Below are 19,294 nucleotides of genomic sequence, written 5' to 3'. Positions count from 1 at the left end.
GGTTCATCCGCATGGCGTCAGGAGCATACCTCGCCTCTGCCCCAGTGGGAGGGCCCCCTCTTCCTGAGTCCTGCCCGACTGGCCTCTAGGACCATCGTGCTAAGTCGTGTGGGAGAGTAGGGCCGGGCTTTGGTTTACTGGCACCCCAAATGCCAGTAAAGTCGGAGCTGCAGGCCACACCGGCACGTCGTCTCAGCCCAGCCCTGTCTTTACACAGACGCTATTGAGAGTGTATGTGTGATAATTTCCAAGAGAGGTTTCCATGCAGCAGAGCCAGGCTTGCTGTGGGGACCAGTGGTGCAGCCAGAGTGTGGGTGGGTGTGCCAGCAGTGCTCCCCATGGGAACATCGCAGTGCGTGCTCACATCCCATCTGTGTGAGCTGTGACTTCATGGAGACATGGACAGTGACTGCAAATCTGTGCTCTCCAGCATTGCCTTCACCCTCCGTGGGAGAAGCTGCCACTCCTCCGTTCAGAGCCGAGGCACCGCGATGCTTAGCAGGCTGCTTCCGGGGGCACAGTGGAGAGGCACAGCCACAAACCAGCGGCTCTCATGAGGCCCAGGTCTTCCTGCGACCTCTCGTGCTCGTGATCCTTTCTCCAGAGGGCCTATGGACGGTGTTCCCCACAGGTTCAGTGGCCTGCAGGCCCCACCCCCACGCCCTGGAGGCCGTGGCATGGCCACGGGTAGGGGTGGCTTGGAGAAGCTCTGTGGCCCAAGGACAGCTTCTCTACCACAGAGCTGCTTGGGGAAGTAGGCAGTTTGGCTAAAAGCTTGGATGCATGGGGAGGCTCGCTGGGGTGGGACGCCGAGCAGGTGGGCTCAACTCACCCAGCAGGTGCATTCTGAGCACCCTCTACACACCAGGGTCTGGCCAGGTGCTGGGACTTGTGCAGGAAGCCAGATGGTCCTGGCCGACCAGCCAGGTGGGGCCAGGACCTCGCCCGTCACCCCATGCAACGAACCAGGGTGCAGGCAGAGTGGAAGTCGGGGAGCTGCTGAGACGCCATCCGTCAGACACCGGGAGAGTTCAGATGCCCTGGCTGCGGGGCCGGTGAGTCGTCTCAGGAGCCAGATGGGTAGGAAGTAGGGGGGCATTTCAGATGGAGGCAAAGAATGGCAGGAAACCGCCTCCCAGTTCTTAGATAGACCCACACAGGGGTGGGGGAGTGGGAGCAGGACTCCAGGACAGGACCCCGATTTCTAGCTGGGCACCTGGTGGGCAGTCATCACAATGCAGACAGAAGGCACAACTCCTGGGAAGCTTCTTGAAAGACAACGAACGGGTGTGGCCCTTGGCTGTTTGTCCCTCCCCCACCTCCATCCTGCTGCCTGGGACACAGGTGTGATGGTTGGAGCTCTAAGTGCCATTCTGGAATATGAGGACCAGGACCAGTTCATGGAAGACTGAGCGGTGATGGCTGGGGTCACGCCCACCTTTCTTTCATTTTATTTATTTTTTGCTCCTCTTGATGTCTTGCCATTGTGCCGGCCCCTGAGACACGTTTACTGACAGCGATACACAATCTGTGTCCACTTAAAGCTTTTACTGAGAGGATTTCTGGCAGCTTATTTGATCACAGCTCTTTCAGAACTAAAATTCTAGACGCCGTGATTGTTCGGTGTCGCCTAAGATCATGTGCCATGCCACCAATGGGTGGGTCTGACAGATAAACCACACTCTAACTGCAGTGACGTGGTAAGGGTTTGGGTTTTACTCCAAAGGTTCTGACTGGTGGAGTGATAGGCCCCGTTTGGTGTTCCTTAGACCTGTACTTGGCTGTGGGGAAGGTGCACTTGATGGGGCCATCTGGGGGACAGGCACAAGCCCCAGGGGTCAGAAGAGTGTCCTAGCACCACATTTAAAATGTCAAAAGAGAGAAGTTAAAATAATTTTAACAGTATACTTCTCTAACACAATAGATCCAAAACAGTGTCATTTCAATGTGCAATCTTTGTTTAAAAATTGTAAATTTGAGTTTTTGTGCTTATTTCTGTGTGTGCAGGAGGGTGGGGGTGCTGAGGGAGAACAGGGCTAAGGGGCTGTTCAGCGCTAGTAGGGTGGTGGCAGGTGGTGGGACCGGGGCCCTCCCCCACCGTTGTCAGCCTTGATCCTGCACGCCCGCGGCCATCTGGGTGTCACTCTGGGAGGACCCCCATGTGTCAACAGTGCGAGTAAGGAGGGAGGCCCCTTCCAGGTGGGTTCAGGCCTCCCGGGTCACACAGGTCCCCCCAGCCCACGCCTGCCCTTGTGGCCCTGCAGGAAAGGCCCAGACGGCTGGCAGAGCCTCACCGAGCCGGACAATGAGGCAGGGGAGCGGCGCCTGGCAGCCCGGCAGCACCAACGACAGGTCTGCAGATCCGCCTGAGGACATGGGGCTGCGGAGAGTGAGCACTGGCCCTGCAGCAGCGAGCACACTGGGCCTCCGCCGGAGAAATTCACCTCACCGTGTGAATGTTCCTGTTCCAGGCAGAGGGCTGAGGTGTTGAGAGCACCTCCCAGGAGTGAGGTCAGTAGGTCCCGCCCCAGGAGCAGCCCTGTGTGACAAGGCTCTGCGCAGAGGACGCAGCCTGGGCAAGACAGTCCCCCGGACCCCACCCATCAGGTGCATGGGGGACACACAGAAAGGCAGGGAGCCCGGTGAGTCTCACTGCCAGGAGAGCAGATAAGAGGCAGCGTGAAGTCGGCCCCAGGGGCCCCGTCCCAGCACACAGATGCCAGAGTGGCAGTAGGGGGTCCTGAGGCTGCTCAACACACGTTTCTGGACAGGGACCTCCCGCCGTGTGACCGGGGACCCAGATGGTATTTTGCAGAACCGAGTGTGTGCTCCCAGCCAAGAATCACTGTCAGCGCCATAGGGGACCTCACACCCCATCCAGGGTCCCAATCACATGCTCCCCATGTACGCCAACTCGACAGAGAAAGCCCCTGTCCTGCCTGTGATGAGAAAGTAATTTCTCGGTGATGCTTGAACACTCAAATATCTTGCTTCTTGAGGACGTTTGCACCAGAGTTTGGTGACCTTGGCAACGTGCCTCAATCAGCAACTCCTGTGGCAGCCCCTACACAGACACCCAAGCCCACCCGCCTAATGAGGTGGCTCTGTCCCGCTCCCTGGGGGCTCAGCCTCTGCAGGTGGGGCCAGCCACCCCCACCCGAACTTGGTCTTGGCCTGCAGGAGCCCTTCTGTATTTGGGGGCAGCTGTGACCCTCACAGAATGAGTGGCAGTTACGGAGCAGACAGGGCTCCTGAAGTTCATCCTGCAGCCTCTGCCTGTCCTCAGGAGCAGCACTCACCCTCCGTCTTCTCCCTCGTGGCTCCTGCCTCCCCCTGTCCCTGCTACCCGCTACCCGAATCCCTGAGGGACTCCTGGCCTAGGCCGCAGCAGAGCAGCAGCCTCTGTGTACTCCAGGGGCCCTGACACTCTAGGAGCTGAGTGGCGCCAGGACACGGGAGCAAGCAGATGAGCCCGGCGTGAGCCCCAGCCCAGTGCCCCCCCACAGCATCCAGCCACAGGGCGGGTTGTGTCCGTCTCCTTCAGAGCCTTGTGGAACTGAGTGTCCTTCTCGGACACTGTGGATGAGGGGGCAGGCTGGCCGGGGGCTGCCCTCTGATGGACACGGGCCTGGTGGCGGGTCAGCCCACAGTGAGGGAGGACGCTGCAGCAGCCAGGGCAGCGCTGGGCTCTGGGTCTCCAGCTGTTTCCCTGGGCCCCAGAGCACCGCTGACCTTGGAACCCACGCAGAACCCGCAGGGGCCGGCCGGCTGTATCGGGTGCGGCCTCCCTCCAGGAAGGCCTCCGAGCTTGCTGGCGGCCCTCAGACCCACTCTGGAAGATGGTGGGCACGTTCGCATTGATTTTCCTGACCTCCAGTATCTACTGTTTACAAAACACTCTGCCCTGCTCGTGACGTTTGGGGGCGTCTCTGTACTGGAACTTTGAAACTTTGCTTAGTGAAGTTACGCAAAACACAAACTCTGTGGGGGCATTTGGAACATAGCGCTGGCGGGTCGTGTCTGAGGGCACCTGTCATGTTTTCTAAAGCGCTTTGCTTCTCGTGACCACTCGGGTGGAGGGTCTGGAGCAGCCGGCCAGCACACATGCACACAGGTCACAGAGGGGCCACCTCCACAGGGACTGATGGGGTCTGGGGAGCATCAGGGCTGCTCAGGGGGCAGCTGCCGATTCCAAAATGAAGCCAGGGGGAGAAGCGGCTGCTAGGCCCAGGTGAAAGCATCCCCGCCCGTGAGAGACTCCTGGAGAGCCTGCCCTGGAGGACGCGTTTTCACCCCTTCTCAGGACCGGGACCCCCGCCCCCTCCCCACCCTCAGGTCATGGGCTGTACCCCAGAAACCTGTCATTCACAAGTGTCCCTAGCAATCAAAACCAGAAAACCCTGCTGTGCACAGAAGCGGCCCTCACGGTTCTGGTCATCCCAGGGGCTCTAGACTCCTATCCTACAAGTGTAGGATACACTTCTTTCTTCCCAAAGAAGCACCCCCACCCTGGTGAGAGGAAGGCAGGACCTAGTGTTCCAGAGGGACATTCTCTGCCACAGAGCAAGAGAAGACCAGGACGTGGAATCAAGGCGGTGGGCCCCCTGCACCTGGGAGACCTGCTCCAGGCTGCAGCCCATCCAGGACAGCCCATGTTAACACAAACCAGATGCAAGTAGCTGCCGGCGGATCTGCAGGTGGGATGACTTTAATGGGGGTTAGGTGTGGGGGCCCCCCGCCAGTGCTGGGGCCGCACCCCTAGCTTTCATGGACCTATCGATCCACTTGAGGAAGTTGGTGACCTTGGTGTAGATCCCATACTTCCCCTTCCGAGCACATCCTTCTCCCCAGCTGACAATGCCAGTGACAAAGTAGGTGTCCTTGAATCGGGTGACATGGGGGCCCCCGCTGTCCCCCTGACAGGCGTCTTCGGGCTTCGAGTCATAGCCGGCACAGAACATGTTCTGGGTGATGCTGAAACTGCTGGACAGCTTGCACGTGTTCCTGTCCACATACGGCACCTCCATCATCTTGAGGGTGGTGGACGGGCGGCCCTTCTCGTGGGTTTTCCCGAAGCCGCTTACAATGCCTGTCTTCTGCGTCATGAGTGTGGACTCGGCCCAGTCCTTCTGCGGCAGGCAGGCGGGCGCCACGTTCATGCGGAAGGTGATGGGCGTCTTCAGCTTGATGACCGCGATGTCAAAGTCGTATGTCTCCCTGACAAACTTGTTGTGCTTGATGATCATTTCCACCTCGTGTGCCACCTCGTTGCCCTCCTCCTTGTCTGTGTCCCGTTCACCTGCGACAGGTGGTGTTTGTAGGAAAAAATGGGATATGGTCATAGAAAATCTAAAAAAACAAGGAAAGCATAACAAGGTCAACAAAAACAGCCTTTGGTGTCAGCCCAGGGCAGCCACCACCAGGCACACCTCATCACTGTGAACAGCAGGTCAGGCTGACATTCCCTGAGCCTGCGATGAAGCAGGGGCGCCTGCTCTGACCCCACGGCCGCCGGCATGAACTGGGATGTGCTGAGGGTCAATTCTCAGACGGAGAATGAAAATGCAAATTCAAAATGTCTCATTGATACTTTTACCATTGATTACACATTGAAATAATAGTATTTTGGATATATTGGATGAAAATATATTACTAAAATTAATTTCATCTGTAAACTTAAAAAATGTATCATGGAAAATTTAATGTAACTAGAAAACTAAAGATCACATGTGTGGTTGTACTTGTGGCTTGTGCTGGTGAAGGACAAACGACAAGACGTGACAGGCTGTGCTCCGTGCCCAGGCTGTTGAAGAGGAGCTCTGGAGGCCTACCTGGAGGAAGGGACACTGAGGGGGGCCTTGTGGCACTAGGGAAGACCACCCCACACCTCTGCCCCTCAGGGTCCCAGGGTGTCAACTACCAGTTCCAAGCTGGCAGCTCTGAAAATAAGGAAGTGACAGAGGGCACTGCAGGGCCTCGGAGGAGCTGAGGCGCCACTTACCTACCCTCACCGTGAATTTCTTGGCTTGCTGGAGACAGTGAGCCGCAGTGAGGATGTAGTACTCGCTCAGGATGGTGCCTCCGCAGAACCCCTCATTCTCCTCATTGATGAGCAGAGCCTGCAGGGGGCACAGCCCATCCACCAGGTTGGGTCTGACATCTGAGAAGAGGAGCAGGAGAGCCTTCCTCCCCGCCTCCCGCCTGGATCAGCAGCACCGCCCCCCCACCTGGAGTGTGCACGTCTCCAACCTGGAACCTGCAGACTCCTGAGTGTCCCACGGCCATTCTGCCGCCACGGCCTCTGAGACCGTGCTGTCGTGGGGCTTGCGGTGGCCACGGCCACAGCCCCTTCCCAGCCACGGCCTCCCCCCAGCCCCCCCCCCCCCGGGCCACTGGCTGGATGCTGGGGGTTTGGGCAGCTCCTTTGCACAGAGCAGTGCTCCAACGGACTCAGCAGACACTTGCTGAGGCCCCCCTGGCTGCCCAGTGCTAGCCCCCGGGGAGGCTTCTGCCCCGGGGCCACAGACCCCCAGAGCCATCCCAGCGCTCGGCAACGTTAGGCACAGAAATGCGACTTTCAGTGTGAAAACCTTTGCTACGTGGCTGTGAATTCTAGCGCAGACCGGGCAGGCCAGTGTGGTGTTTGGGTGGTAGCTCAGCCGCGGACAGGCCTCAGAAACCCCCAGCCAAGGGCAGTGTCCTCCGGATCATGTAGCTCCCCTGCCTGACCGGCTTCTCCCCGCTTCTCCCGCCAGGCCCAGAGAGGGAGGGAGGGAGCCTGGCCTGGGAGCACCTGCAGCCCAGCCCGGCGGGCACCACCCCTCCCCCCAAAGTGTAGGGTGGCAAATCTGGAGACGAGCACTTTCTGCTTTTCCTCAGGAGTCCCACACCTCACAAGCGGGAGTTGCTGGCTAGGGGTGCCCCGGCCAGCGGAGCAAGGAAGAGCTCTCGAACCCCGCCCCGACTCACAGCTGTGCCGTTGACTTTCTGGGCACGATTTACCAACGCCTAACCAGCTTGGGCGACCAGTGGGGGACAGTCGGTCGCCCCAAGGCCTGGACCCTAACTCTTCCTCCTAAACACAGAAGCCAGCCCCCTGCTGGGCTGGGCTGGGCTGAGTAGCAGGAGTCAGGAGCCCTCCGGATCCCGTCACACAGCCTGGGGCCAGGGGGAGCTCGTCCTGCCCACCCCGGCGGGGCCGCGTGTTCTCCCACGGGGCCAGGTCAGTGCCACTGGGGTGGCTGGGGTGGGCTCCGCCTTCCCACATCGAGGCCCACATCAGGGGAGAGATCTGCTGATCTCACAACTACACTTGACGCTTGGGGCCATGTCGGACCCACACTGTTCTCCCCGAGTGTGTGCCGCAGGCAAGGTGGCCACACGCTGAGCTCCTCCCCGGGCTCCCAGTATTTTAGACAAACGCATGCCCCTTGAGGAGCCCGAGCAAGACAGGTGGAGGTCATTCCTCATTCCTACAGGTTGTCGGTGGCTCTGGGGCTTTTGCTGGCGGAGAAGCGAAGTTAGGATTCCAGATAACACAGAGGACACCCAGTCACATTTGAGTCAAGAATAGAGCAAACAATTTTTAGCATAAATGTGTCCTATGTGGTCTTTGAGACATACTTTACGTTAATGATCGTTCCTCGTTTATCTGAGATGCAGAAATCCTGTGTTGTTATTTGCTAAATCTGTCCTAGTCCAAACCGACAACCAAAGAGTGGTTTCTACCTTGGCAAACACATGGATATGCTCTTCTTCCAATCACTACCTGCCTTGTCAGGATTTATATGTTTGGTTAAAAAATGTTTTACCAAATCAGAGCTAAAGCTAGGGGAGTGTCTCCGGCCTGCCAGTGGTCAGAAGAGCAGCTGAGGGCCCCACACAGCCGGGGGCCTGCAGCCTGAGCTGTAGTGGTCTGTCTGTCTGTCCCTTACAGGCAGCAGACAGGGAGGGATGGGACCCCTGTCTCACCTCAGGCAGCATCCTCCCTGGGGCCAGCGGGTAGCCCCACTGCCGGCGCCACCCAGGCCCGCTCAACAGTCACCTGCCAGGGACACTCGCCATCTCTGCAGTCCTGGCCACCCACGATCCGGACCAGGCCACTTGCATCCTCGTCGGGGTCAGAGTTTGTCTGGTTGAAAGGCAGCAGGAACATGGTGCTCTGGGTGGGAGACAGGTCTCCGGGGTCATACTGCTCCAGCATGCCGGCCTCCTCCTCTGCGTCCGGGGGAGCCTCGCTGCTGGGGGCAGTCTCGGTGGCCCTCTTCCTGCGTCCCACAGTGGTTTTCCCACAGGGGAAAGGCTCTGAGAGAACACAGGCTGGCTTCAGCCACCCAAGACCCTCCCTGTCCTGCACACAGAACTCTCATCTGACCCAAAGGGGGAAGGTGGGGAAGAGGCAGCCACGTGGGGGTGGCAGAGGGGACCCCTGAGAGCTCTGGGTTACACGACGGAGGACAGGCCCACTGTCTGGGACACCTGAGACTCTGCACCCAACCCAAGCTGTTGGTCAGGCAGGGGCAGGCTTGGGGGCAGGGTCAGTTGAGTGAAGAGAGAGGACTAGCTTCTGGGTGGGCCCCACGGTGGAGGCAAGGTCAGAGGTCAGACAGGAGCAGTGAGGGCAGGAGCTCTTCCCCCAGAGACCCAGCCCCTCACTAGGCCAGACCATCCCAGAGCCTCCAGGCCACTCAGGGCCTGGCTTTCATCTCAGGAAAGGAAACTCAGCGTCTGCCTATGGCTTAGGTCAGGATTCCAGGGTCCTGGGATCAAGTCCCTCCTGGGGCTCCCTGCTCAGGTAGGGATCTACTCCTCCCTCTCCCTCTGCTACTCCCCCTGCTAGTGCTCACTGTCTCTCCCTCTCTCAAATAAATAAAATCTTTAAATTAAAAGAAAGAAAGAAAGAAAGAAAGAAAGAAAGAAAGAGAAAGAGAGAAAAAGAAAGAAGAAAAAGAAAGAAGAAAGAGAAAGAATAAAGAAAGAACAGAAAGAAAGAAAGACAAACAAAGAAGAAAAACAAAGCACTCCGCCCTCCCCCGCCTCCTCCTCCCGACCCTCCCAAATCCCGAAGCCCGCCCGAACGCACATACACACCCCCCCTAAGAACATACCTCCCTCCCTCCTCCCTCCTCCTCCGCCCTCCGCCCTCACCCTCCCCCCCCCCCCTCCCTCCTCCCCCCCCTCCCGCCCTCCTCCGCCTCCTCCTCCCCCCTCCTCCCTCCTCCCTCGCCTCCTCCCTCCATCCCGCCTCCCTCCCCCTCCCCTCCCGCCTCCCCTCCCCCCTCCCTCCCTCCCTCCCCCCTCCCCCCTCTCCCTCCCCAAAAAAGGAAGAGACGAACACTAAAGCCCATCACTTGGGGCCTGTATGACCTGACCATTCTTGGGAGTCCCTGGTTCCCCTTCTGGCTCCTGCACCCTCCTCCCGGCACGTCCATGGCCCTAGTAGTTGGACCTGTGCTGCTCTGCACCTGTTCCAACTCCCAGCCTTCCAGGGCAACAGGACGTGCCATGGTCACAACCACATCATGGGTGTCCAGACAGGCTCTGCGCAGCGTGGCCCCTGCGCCACCCCAGACGTCATCACCTGCACCCGGGGAGTCAAGCAATGTCGCTGGCTCCATTTCTCAGACAGTTCCCAGAGACCGTGGGTCTGTTCCCAAACCTTGTGGCCCACCCAGGACGTTGGCCAGCGTGCCCACTCTGGCCAGGGAGCCTGTGGGGTGGCACCATGTGCCGCCTACCTGTGGAGATGCAGGATTTGCCATTGTCGCCGAGGATATACCCGCTGGCACAGGAGCACACCACGGAGCTCTGCTCCTCCCTGCAGAACTGGTCACAGTCCCCGTTATCGACGCTGCAGAGTTTCCGCGTGGCTGCAGGACAGGCCAGAGAAACCAAGGCTGGGTCTAGCTGGGAGGAGGGATGGCAACACTGGGGGCCCGTGTACCTACCTGCCAACCCCACCATGGGGCCCCCAGCCGGAGCGAAGGGCCTGAGCTGCGTGCCCAGTGTGCACCACAGGCTGTCCGGCCGAGGAAGGGCCTCAGACAGAGCTGGGTGGCCACCCCAGCCAGGCCCCTCCCCCCGAAATAAAGGGGCTAGATGCATCTGGGACTATTTGGGTTTGGATGACAAAATAATGACAGTGATATCAACTTTAGCGTGACTTTATAAACCAGGCATGATGGCTCCAGGCTGAAGCAGCTCTGGGCTCTGGGCAGAACCATGTGGAATGGATAGTCCCGTCGAGGATAGTGTCAAAGGAATCCAGGCTAAGACCACATTCCACGCGTTATAAAGTAAGTAACATGAGAAAAGGGCGAATCTTTCTCCTTGGGGGCAACTGGCCTGATACAAATCAAATCTTTATTACAAAAATTAATCACTGTAATAGGAAAACTCTCTGACATTTCCATGTAGAATTAGTTAAGTGTACCACATTTTTATAACTGGACCATCCTGGACATTTGGAGCGGACACTCGCTCTCGCAGATGTGAGTGGAGGGTAGTGATTGCAAGCCTCAGCTGGGACCATGGGGAATCAGCGCCACCCCAGGGGAGTGGGTGCTCTGGGCTCTGGGTTACGGGGTCTGTGCTCCACGCATGTACACTAGCCTCTCGCGGGAGCGGAGAGGTTCAGATTGTAGGACACACGTGGCTGTCAATGAACCGCTCTGGTGCCCCTACGACGCCAGCACGTGAACCTCAGCAAGGAGCCCCAGCCTGTTTCCCAAGAGCTGTGGCTTCTCCCCTTGTTCCTGACCCGGAAAGAGGCACTCACACAATTCACAGTTTTTGCCCTCGTATCCTTCCAGACAGATGCACGAGTACTCCAGGAGGCCGTCTTTGCACTGGCCCTGGTTCTGGCAAGGACTGCTCTCACACTGGTCACCATCTACAGAGACAGGGTTCCACCGAGCTTGCAGGCAGCTCCCACTAGCAGGCAAACGGTTGCTGTGTTGATCTTGGCACATGCCATTCAGATAACTTGAATAAACCTGAATTCTTCCTGTCTCCCACCTGGACTTCATTTTACCCCCATGTTCTGTGGCTCTGTGTACATGATGTCCTTATCTAACTGGGCCATTGATAAGCTTTCCTATTTCTGCCGAGACGCTGGACCATGTGTATTCAGCAGAGTGAGGAGCCTGGGGCTGGTGACTGGGGCTCCTCCCTCTGCTCATGTTTTCTCTCTCTCTCTCTCTCTCTCTCTCTCTCTCATTCCCTCTCACTCTCTCAAATAAATAAATAAAATGAAATTAAAATTATCAGAGTTTGGTGCCCCTCAAGTAAGAGTGAACTAATTAAGTCTACACCTAAGTAACAAAACTAGAATTAGCAAAAGTTACAAAAAATGACCTCATCATAACTATTATGGAAATACTCAGAGAGGAAAAGTCTTAGTTGAGTAAGAAATAAATGGGATCGGAAAGGAAATTCTAGAAGAATTTTCAAAATGCAAATACAGGGATCCCTGGGTGGCGCAGCGGTTTGGCGCCTGCCTTTGGCCCAGGGCGCGATCCTGGAGACCCGGGATCGAATCCCACATCGGGCTCCCGGTGCATGGAGCCTGCTTCTCCCTCTGCCTGTGTCTCTGCCTCTCTGCCTCTCTCTCTCTCTGTGACTATCATAAATAAATAAAAAAAAAATGCAAATACAGTCTCTCCCTGTTTCAGTGTCTGAATGAACCCCACTCGATATTAAGATAGAAAGCATCTCACCTTTGTATTTATTCCAGAATTCCATCTACAAGGGAAAAGAAGAGTTTAAAATACATTAGGGAAAACACAGCCATTTCACAAAGCACCACAACCTATTCGCTCAGGCTGAGCGAACAGAGCAAAGGCCTTTTCTGGTATAAATTGCACTAGAACGACTGGTTGAGAGGGGATTTTCAGATCTGCGGGATCTGTACAGGTGGACTTTGGTCACCTTAGATGCACAATCGCTGTTGAATGTTGAAAATTTATTTTCAAGTAAATCACGGAGGACTGGATTATACCAGAAATGGTTTGCTCTGCTGGCTGCCCCCAAGCCGATCAGTGAATGGTTTTGAGTTGAGATATCTGGGTCAAAGCTTCATTAAGGGATCAGGTGCTTGGTGAATAATCATGTTCAGCTGAAGAAATGGTTATTGGTGATTAGGTTAAAACAGGGCACCAAAGACCTATATTATACTAGAAATTGTTCATAGTCTTAATTGTTTTTGCAGTGTTCAGTAGCTTGAACCGTGTGCCACCAGACTGTGGTCTTCCCGGGAATAGGGTCGGAACAGATGTGAGGAAGGTTTGCAGGGAGAGGAGACCACATTGGCTCGGGCAGCATCCTCAGGAGAGCTGGAAAAGGCATGACAGCCACTGTGGGGATGTAGCTGAGGTCCAAGTGGTGTGCCCACAAGGCAAGGCCAGCCCAGGACTGCTGGCAGCATCCGGATGCTGAGAGAGGCACACGGGCCACCTTTTCCCTCGCAACCTCTCCACCGTCCTGGGCGCCCAGGGAAGCTAAAGGTGTGTTCGTTTCCACCTTCCAGGTGGAATCAACCCGGTGCCACCTTGATTTGGACATGCGGCCTCCAGGACTGTGAATGTGAATTTGCTACAGAAGCCTCTGGAACCTCATATACCGTCTCTTTAAAATTTCACTAAAGAAAGCATCACACCGCAAAAACGACTATTTTGTACAGTTCTGCGAAATTCAGCAAATGCCCAGGTTTGTACAACCCCCACCACAGCTGAGACACAGGGCAGCTCCTGCCCTCCGACACTCGCAGCTCATGGCAGCTGCAACCCCAGAGCCACACATCTGCTCTTCGTCTGGGCTGCGACTTCTGAGTGTGTTGTGCAAACAGACTCGCGCCTTGCACAACCCAACCCTTCATCGGGCACGATGCTGTCGAAGCTCACTTGGGCTGCCGTGCACACCAGCAGCTTGTCTCGTGGCTGAGTAGAACGCTGCGGCAGCTGGTTTAGCCAGCACGCAAGCAAGGACACGTGAGTCCCTGCTACTTTGGGACGACTGTAACTAGAGTTGCTGTAGATAATCATGCCCAAGTTCCGTGTGAACAGGTTTTCACTTCCCTTGGTGAGCTCTCGGGAATGGGGTCACGGGGTCCGACGGCAACATCCTCCTGATGCGGCTTCCGACTGAGCATCCAGCCTGCAGGTGTGTTGGGGTGTCTCGCGGTGGCAGGCTGCAGTCCGCGCTCCCATCGTGGCCCAGGATGTCGCATGTCTGCTGCAAGCACTTCCCATCTGTGCGTCTGTACCCCCTTGTGAAGTGTCCGTTCACGTCTTCTGCTTGTATCCAGTTGGTTATTGATGTTGTTCCGTTGAGTTGTGCGAGTTCTTTATGTGTTCTGGACACAAATCCTTTGTCAGGTATGTGGTTGGCGAGTGTTTTCCCAGTTCATAGCTTATAGTTTTATTCTTCAATATTTTTCACAGAGCAAATCTTAAATTTTGAGTAAGTCCAATTTGCCTGTTTTCTCTCTCATGGGTTGAGGTTTTGGTGTCATGTCTAAGAAATCTGGCCTAACTCCATGTCATGACACTTCTCCCTGAAGTTTTATGTTTTACCTTTAGGTCTATGATCCGTGTTGAGTTGACTTTCGTACAGCGGTCAGGTTTAGGCCAAACATACGTGTGGACATGGGCAGCTATCCCAGGTCTGTCATTTGCAAAAGACAATTCTTCCTTCGTTGAGTTGTTTGTGAACCTTTGTCAGATACTGATTGGCCGTATTTTTGTGGGTCCATTTACTGACTTTCTAGTCTGTCCCACTGATTTATGTATCTTTCCTTTCCCAAAACAGGGAATGTTTTTGCAGTTACTGTAGCTTTGCAGGGAGTCTTCCTCTTCTTTCTCAAACTTCTTTCAGTTATTCTAATTTCTTTGCCTTTCCATATTTCCGAATTCAGAATCAGCTTGTCTCTATCTGACGGAATGTTTACTGGCAACGGAGTAAATGCACAGGTACCGCTCCTCAGGTGCCACATGTCAGATGTGGTGGCGGACATAGATTCGGGCAAAGAGGGCAGCCCGGGTGGCTCAGCGGTTTAGCGCCGCCTTCAGCCCAGGGCCTGATCCTGGAGACCCGGGATCGAGTCCCACATCGGGCTCCCTGCGTGGAGCCTGCTTCTCCCTCTGCCTGTGTCTCTCTGCCTCTCCTTCTCTCTGTGTCCCTCATGAATAAATAAATAAAATCTTTAAAAAAAAAAAAAAAAAAGATTCGGGCAAAGACTGCCAGCCTCCGTATCCTCAGGTGTGGTCAGCCCGCGGAGGTGCTACTGAGGCCGTCAATATTTTTTTTTACATGAACACTTTATGTATTAGAGTTGGTTTAACAAAATTTCCAAAGGCCTCACGACCCTCCTACCGATGGGACCATGCCCCACTCCCATCTCCCCACCCTGCACACCTGTGGAGGGGGCCCGGGGCTGCTGTACTCTGCCCCCTGAGGGACTCGGGCCAGCCTCCACCTGGGGCTGTGCCTGCTACGGCGCCTGTACACCAGCCCTTACCGTCTTGGCTGTGTCCTCAAAGACCTCGCGGGCTTCCTCGAAGGAACACGTCTCCTCCATACATTCTCTTTCCAGGTTGCCTTTTTTCATCTCCTCCAAAAACGAGTTGGCCCTGCGGACGCGCCCCAGGACGCTGCTGGCACGTTCCGGGCTGAGAAACACTGGCAGACAGGCAGGGACATGTCACCCGGAAGGCCTCAATGGCTGGCCTGCTCCCCACCACCACCCCTGCAGGATCTGCTCACCTCCACTCTGCAGGAGGCCTCCCTTCTTTGTGCCCACCTCCCTCTCGACCCCATGCATGACCAGGCCACCAGTGGCTTTCTGTGTGCCCATCCTGCCATCCGGTAGCTCCCTGCATGTCCCATGCAGCTACACCGGCTGCCAAGGGCCCTCCCTCACCTCCCCCTGCACCTCTCCCTGCTCCCTGCTGCTGCTGCCCTGGCCCCCCACCTGCACCCAGCCCACCACACTTCTGGGGCTTCACGCATGTTCATGGGGAACGGTGGTGCCCTTCTTAGCACGCTTTATCAAGTCTCAGGACACACACACACACACACACGCACAGAAAACAGCACTTAGAGGAAACAGTACTTATCACCACATTTTCTACTCAGTTTCTGTTCTATTTCATTCACAAATCACTGAATTGGGAAAAGTTTTCCATTAGCAATAATCGTGCCTCGGATAAGCCTCATTGGCTATGATACTGCCACTGAGCAAAGCTGCAAACCACTGAATAGATCAGAGACTCAAAGAAGTCCTGACCTGCCCCCCCCCCCCGAGATATCTTGGATCAGAGCGCCTCGGGCTGTGTCCTGTGCTGCATCCCTCGCGTGCTCCCCTCTGCCGAGGACTCTTCCCCGCACTCTGTGCCCTCACAGAGCCCCCCCCACCCATCAGGACCTACGTCCTGAGTTCCGTCCTCCCCTTTCCACAGGGCAGGCAGCACCCCCACGTGCAAACCCAGAGCCTGCTGGGGACAGGCAGCGGAGCTTCAGATGGCTCGTTTACCTACTGCTTAGTGTTGGCAAATGGGGGTCACCAGCCGAGTACTTCCGAGTTGTCTTAGCGCCGAGGCTGGCAGGTGCTCAGTAAATGTTAGCTTCACCCCCTCCTCACAGTGCTTTCCCTTCCAAGGCCGCATGTCTTTTAGTGACATTGCTGTCACCCCCATGACACTGTGGGCACCCCCATCACCCCAGAGGTCTGGCCTGCGGCGGAGTACGAGGGGCCCCCACCTGCAGCTCCGAAGTTCTCTCCCTCACCCCACTTCTCACCACCTCCTCATTCCCCACACAGTGCCCCCTGCCTGCCCCTCGGCCTCAGGCTTCCCCTGCAACAGGGGCACAGACAGCCTCCAGGCCCCCACCTGCCCCTTCCTGCCCCCTACTGCGCTCTCCCACTCCCACTCTGCTCCCACTCCCCCATGTGGCTTCACCTCTTTCTGGGCCCCTTCCCCCGGCCAAGCCAGCCTGAGGGTGGAGGCACCAACTTCTATCTTGTCTTTCCAGCACGAAGCTCCTCTCTGTCTGTGACTCCCCGGCCTCCCCAGCCTGCTTTGGCGGTGGAGGGGCACCTCCTTCTGTCTCTGTCCACGAGCTTCTGTGTGTGACCGCTGCTCTGCTGTCCGGCTCCCCAGCCACGGGAGGGAGGCTCACCTGGCCCCGAGCTACTCTTGGCTGAGGCCTCCAGGCCCAGTCATGTCACAGCAGGGGGTGGGCACCCACCTTCCCCCTACGGAGACTTGGGGGCCTGGCCCTGATCCCCAGGGTTCCTCCTCCTCCTTGGGCGCCACCTCCACAGTGTGCCAGGCGACGGGCACTTACCACTGCCCCCCGGCAGCGGGAGGCAGGCCAGGGAAGCGCTGAGCAGGACCAGGCACAGTGGGCCCGCCATGGTGTGGCCAAGGACAGGGTGTCCGTCCTGCTGTGACAGGTCTCGGGGGCAAGGTTCAGTCACCCTGGCTCCAGGCAACCAGTTGTCTTTCTCTTATCACCGCCTCCTGATTGGAGCCTGGGCCACGAGGGGACCAGGGAGGACAGGTGACCATGCGAGGGCACGGCCACCCTGCTGCAGCGGCTCTGGGGAGGTCCCGGCGTCAAGAGGGGTTCGGGGGGAAGGTTTACGAGACAATAAAAACCTCATCCCAGGTTTCCAGGATCCTGTTTGCTGTCATCCTGTCCTTATGACCACGATGACAGTCAGGGGTCATTTCCCCATCTTTTCTCCAGATTTAGTGTTGGTTCACGCCATCTGAGGTGCATGTGGGTTCCCCCACCCCCACAGTTCAGTGGTCCTAAGAGGCAGGGTGAGTACCATAGGGGCCTGCATGCACTTCTGGGAGGTCCGTGCCAGCCCAGGACCAGGCAGCCTGAAGTCGGGACATGCCCACCCGTCCCCCAGCCCTGGTGCTAAGCCACGGAAGTACCTCTGATGGGGGATTCGCCTTTCACACCCCCTGGGGTGGGGGCCTCGCAGTGAGGCTGTCACACAAAGGCCAGTCTGGCTACTGGGAGAAGAGGTGAGGACAGCCCACCCCTTGGCCCGTCCGCAGTCCCTAGGGGCAGGGACGTATGGAGGGCACCTGGCCTGCGCGCCGCCTGCAGAATGCAGGAGGCTCATCTGCTTGGCTTTCACCCCAAGAGGTACTCCCCCACTCTCCCCACTGGGGCCGCGTCCCCTCTGGAAACATGGCAGCACCAGGAAAGCAGCACCCCCATGGCGATCAGGCCAGGGAGGGAGGGGTGCCAGCCAGGTGCCGGGGCCCCTGGGAGGGGAGGAGACAGACCCAGTGACACAGCGACACTGCACTGTGCACCACAGCACCTGCTACGCAGCCCTGACACATCGTGCGTGTGGCCAGCAACGATGGACGCCCACAGTCACTGGGACATAAGCCTCGTGTGTCTGCTTGTTCGCTGCCCTGTCTCCAGCACAGCAGGTGCTCAGCAAACCCCAACAGACTGAAGGAGTCCGAGATGTCCCTGTCGGCTCGTGCTCTGGGTGCTGGGCCAGGCCTGGTCTTCTGCAGGGTGCGTAGTGTTCTATGCAGCGCCCAGCCCTTGGGGCCAGTCAGGATGGGTAATGTTGTCTCTGGTGTGTCCAGCATGTGAGGGAGACTGGATCCTTGGTGAGCCCCTCCTATCCCCAGCCCCCGGGGTGGGAGATGATGTGAGGACATGCGCAGAAGGAGGGAGGTGATCCGTAGTGGTCAGCGCAAGGGCACGTCAGGTGTGTTAGACTTTAGAGACCATCCCCACGTTGCCGGGCACCCATGCCATGGCAGCTCTGTGGAGCAAGGGCCTGCATCTCCTCCTGTGACTTGGGAAATCGAGGCAGAGCCAGCAACCCCAGGGCCCCTTCTGACCCTGTTTGTGTCTGGGTGTCTGTCTTCAATCCATCCTCCCCTTTTCTTTCCAGGCAGAGGGGTGAGCCAGCTCCTGAGTCCTGTCGGTGGAGGACTCCAGAGGCTGGCACACCAGCCCCACCTGCGAAGCCCTGACTCTACGGAGCCCCCCTAGGAGCCTCATTTTACGTGCTCAGGACCCACCCTTGTGACCAGCATCAAGGATCTGGTTTTGTAGACAAGGAGCCAGGGCATAGAGTGGAGAAGCAGCTTGGCCAAGAGTGGGAGGGGGACCCATCTAGCACAACGTCATGCGGGACACCCTCGTGCTAAGCCCCAGGCGGGTGGCAGGCTGGGCAGGCATCAGCCTCTTGTGTAAAGGCCCAGATGGCAAACACACCTGCCTCAGGGGCAGAAGGTCTCTATCCTCACGGCTCTGTGCTGCGGTTCTGAGCAGCCAAGGATGCCAAGTAGGGACTGAGCACATCCCAGTAACACCTTGACAAAAATAGATGACAGACACGGTGGCCGTAGCCTGTGGCCCCTGGTCCACTCTACATTGGACTTGTCTTGACTCTTCGGCCCCGTGAATCCCGGCGCCCAAATGCAGCAGTGTTGAGCACTGTTGGCGCTCCAGGCATGGGGCGGCCAGGCGCCGTGCCCCCAGGCGTGTCCTGAGACGGGGCAAGGTGCCCACAGGGCGTGTTCTTACCTACCGAGCCGTGTCAGCTGCCCCCTCGGACAGCATGTTTCTCACTCCTCCGCGGCCTAGGTGACTTCAGGCTGAGGGGGCTCCCCAGTCACCGGGGAGCTTGATAAAAATGTCACTCACTGGGTCCTTCCCCTGATCCCGCACATGTGACAGGACCAGGGAACCGGGCAACTCTGGGGCAGCGGTGCCCTGGGCCTCTCGCTGAGGACCATCATCGACCAGGGCCTCAGTAGGGGGAGAACACCCAGTTCTATACGTTTTGGAGAACCCGTCAGTGCGATCCAGAAGGAGGAAGGCAGATCTCGGGGGCGCTGTGGGCCTGAGAGAAAGACTGGCTCCAGGACGAGTGTTAGGGCCTCAGCAGGGTGAGCGTGGATATGGCACAGCGGCAGGCAGCACCGACATGTACGCAGGAGGTGTGCCAGTAGAGGGGGGCAGGTGGCAAATGCCGTCTGGAGTGACAGCCTCCTGTTTTATGGGAAAAGCTACATATACAGAAAGATCTTGAAGGAGAACCAGCCAAGCAAATGGGCGGTGCTTCCAGTGTGTGTGACATGAACAAGAGAGGAAGGTGGCTCTCGGGAAACAATGCTGCCCTTCCCCGGCCTGGTTGCGTCTGTCCCCAGACACATCGGTCCCTGTCCCCCACCTCCCACGTCCTGCTCAGCCTGCTTTGTGCCCCCTCATGCCCCAAGAAGTGCAGGGGTGTTTCTGGACG

At 57.4% G+C, this 19,294-nt stretch overlaps 1 protein-coding gene and 1 pseudogene across 2 annotated transcripts; both read right to left on the bottom strand.

Annotated features, from left to right (window-relative positions):
* Positions 1 to 4,680: 4,680 nt before the first annotated feature.
* On the bottom strand, positions 4,681 to 16,481 carry F10 (coagulation factor X). Of its 2 annotated transcripts, none has more exons than XM_038570100.1 (8): positions 16,345 to 16,481; positions 14,516 to 14,676; positions 11,718 to 11,742; positions 10,778 to 10,891; positions 9,738 to 9,869; positions 8,045 to 8,304; positions 6,002 to 6,119; positions 4,681 to 5,299 (listed from the first exon to the last, which is right to left on the bottom strand). In XM_038570100.1, the coding sequence occupies exons 1-8, from the start codon at positions 16,412 to 16,414 to the stop codon at positions 4,719 to 4,721; spliced, it is 1,461 nt and encodes a 486-aa protein (XP_038426028.1). In that variant the 5' UTR covers positions 16,415 to 16,481; the 3' UTR covers positions 4,681 to 4,718. The 2 variants fall into 2 exon arrangements, with proteins under 2 accessions (XP_038426028.1, XP_038426029.1); XM_038570101.1 differs by having other exon boundaries at positions 4,691 to 5,299; positions 6,006 to 6,119.
* Positions 15,160 to 15,242, bottom strand: LOC119865261 (annotated as a pseudogene).
* Positions 16,482 to 19,294: the final 2,813 nt, after the last annotated feature.

This window comes from Canis lupus, chromosome 22 (assembly GCF_011100685.1).
Source record: "Canis lupus familiaris isolate Mischka breed German Shepherd chromosome 22, alternate assembly UU_Cfam_GSD_1.0, whole genome shotgun sequence".
NCBI classification, from domain to species: domain Eukaryota; kingdom Metazoa; phylum Chordata; class Mammalia; order Carnivora; family Canidae; genus Canis; species Canis lupus.
This window is presented reverse-complemented; position numbering and strand designations above follow the sequence as displayed.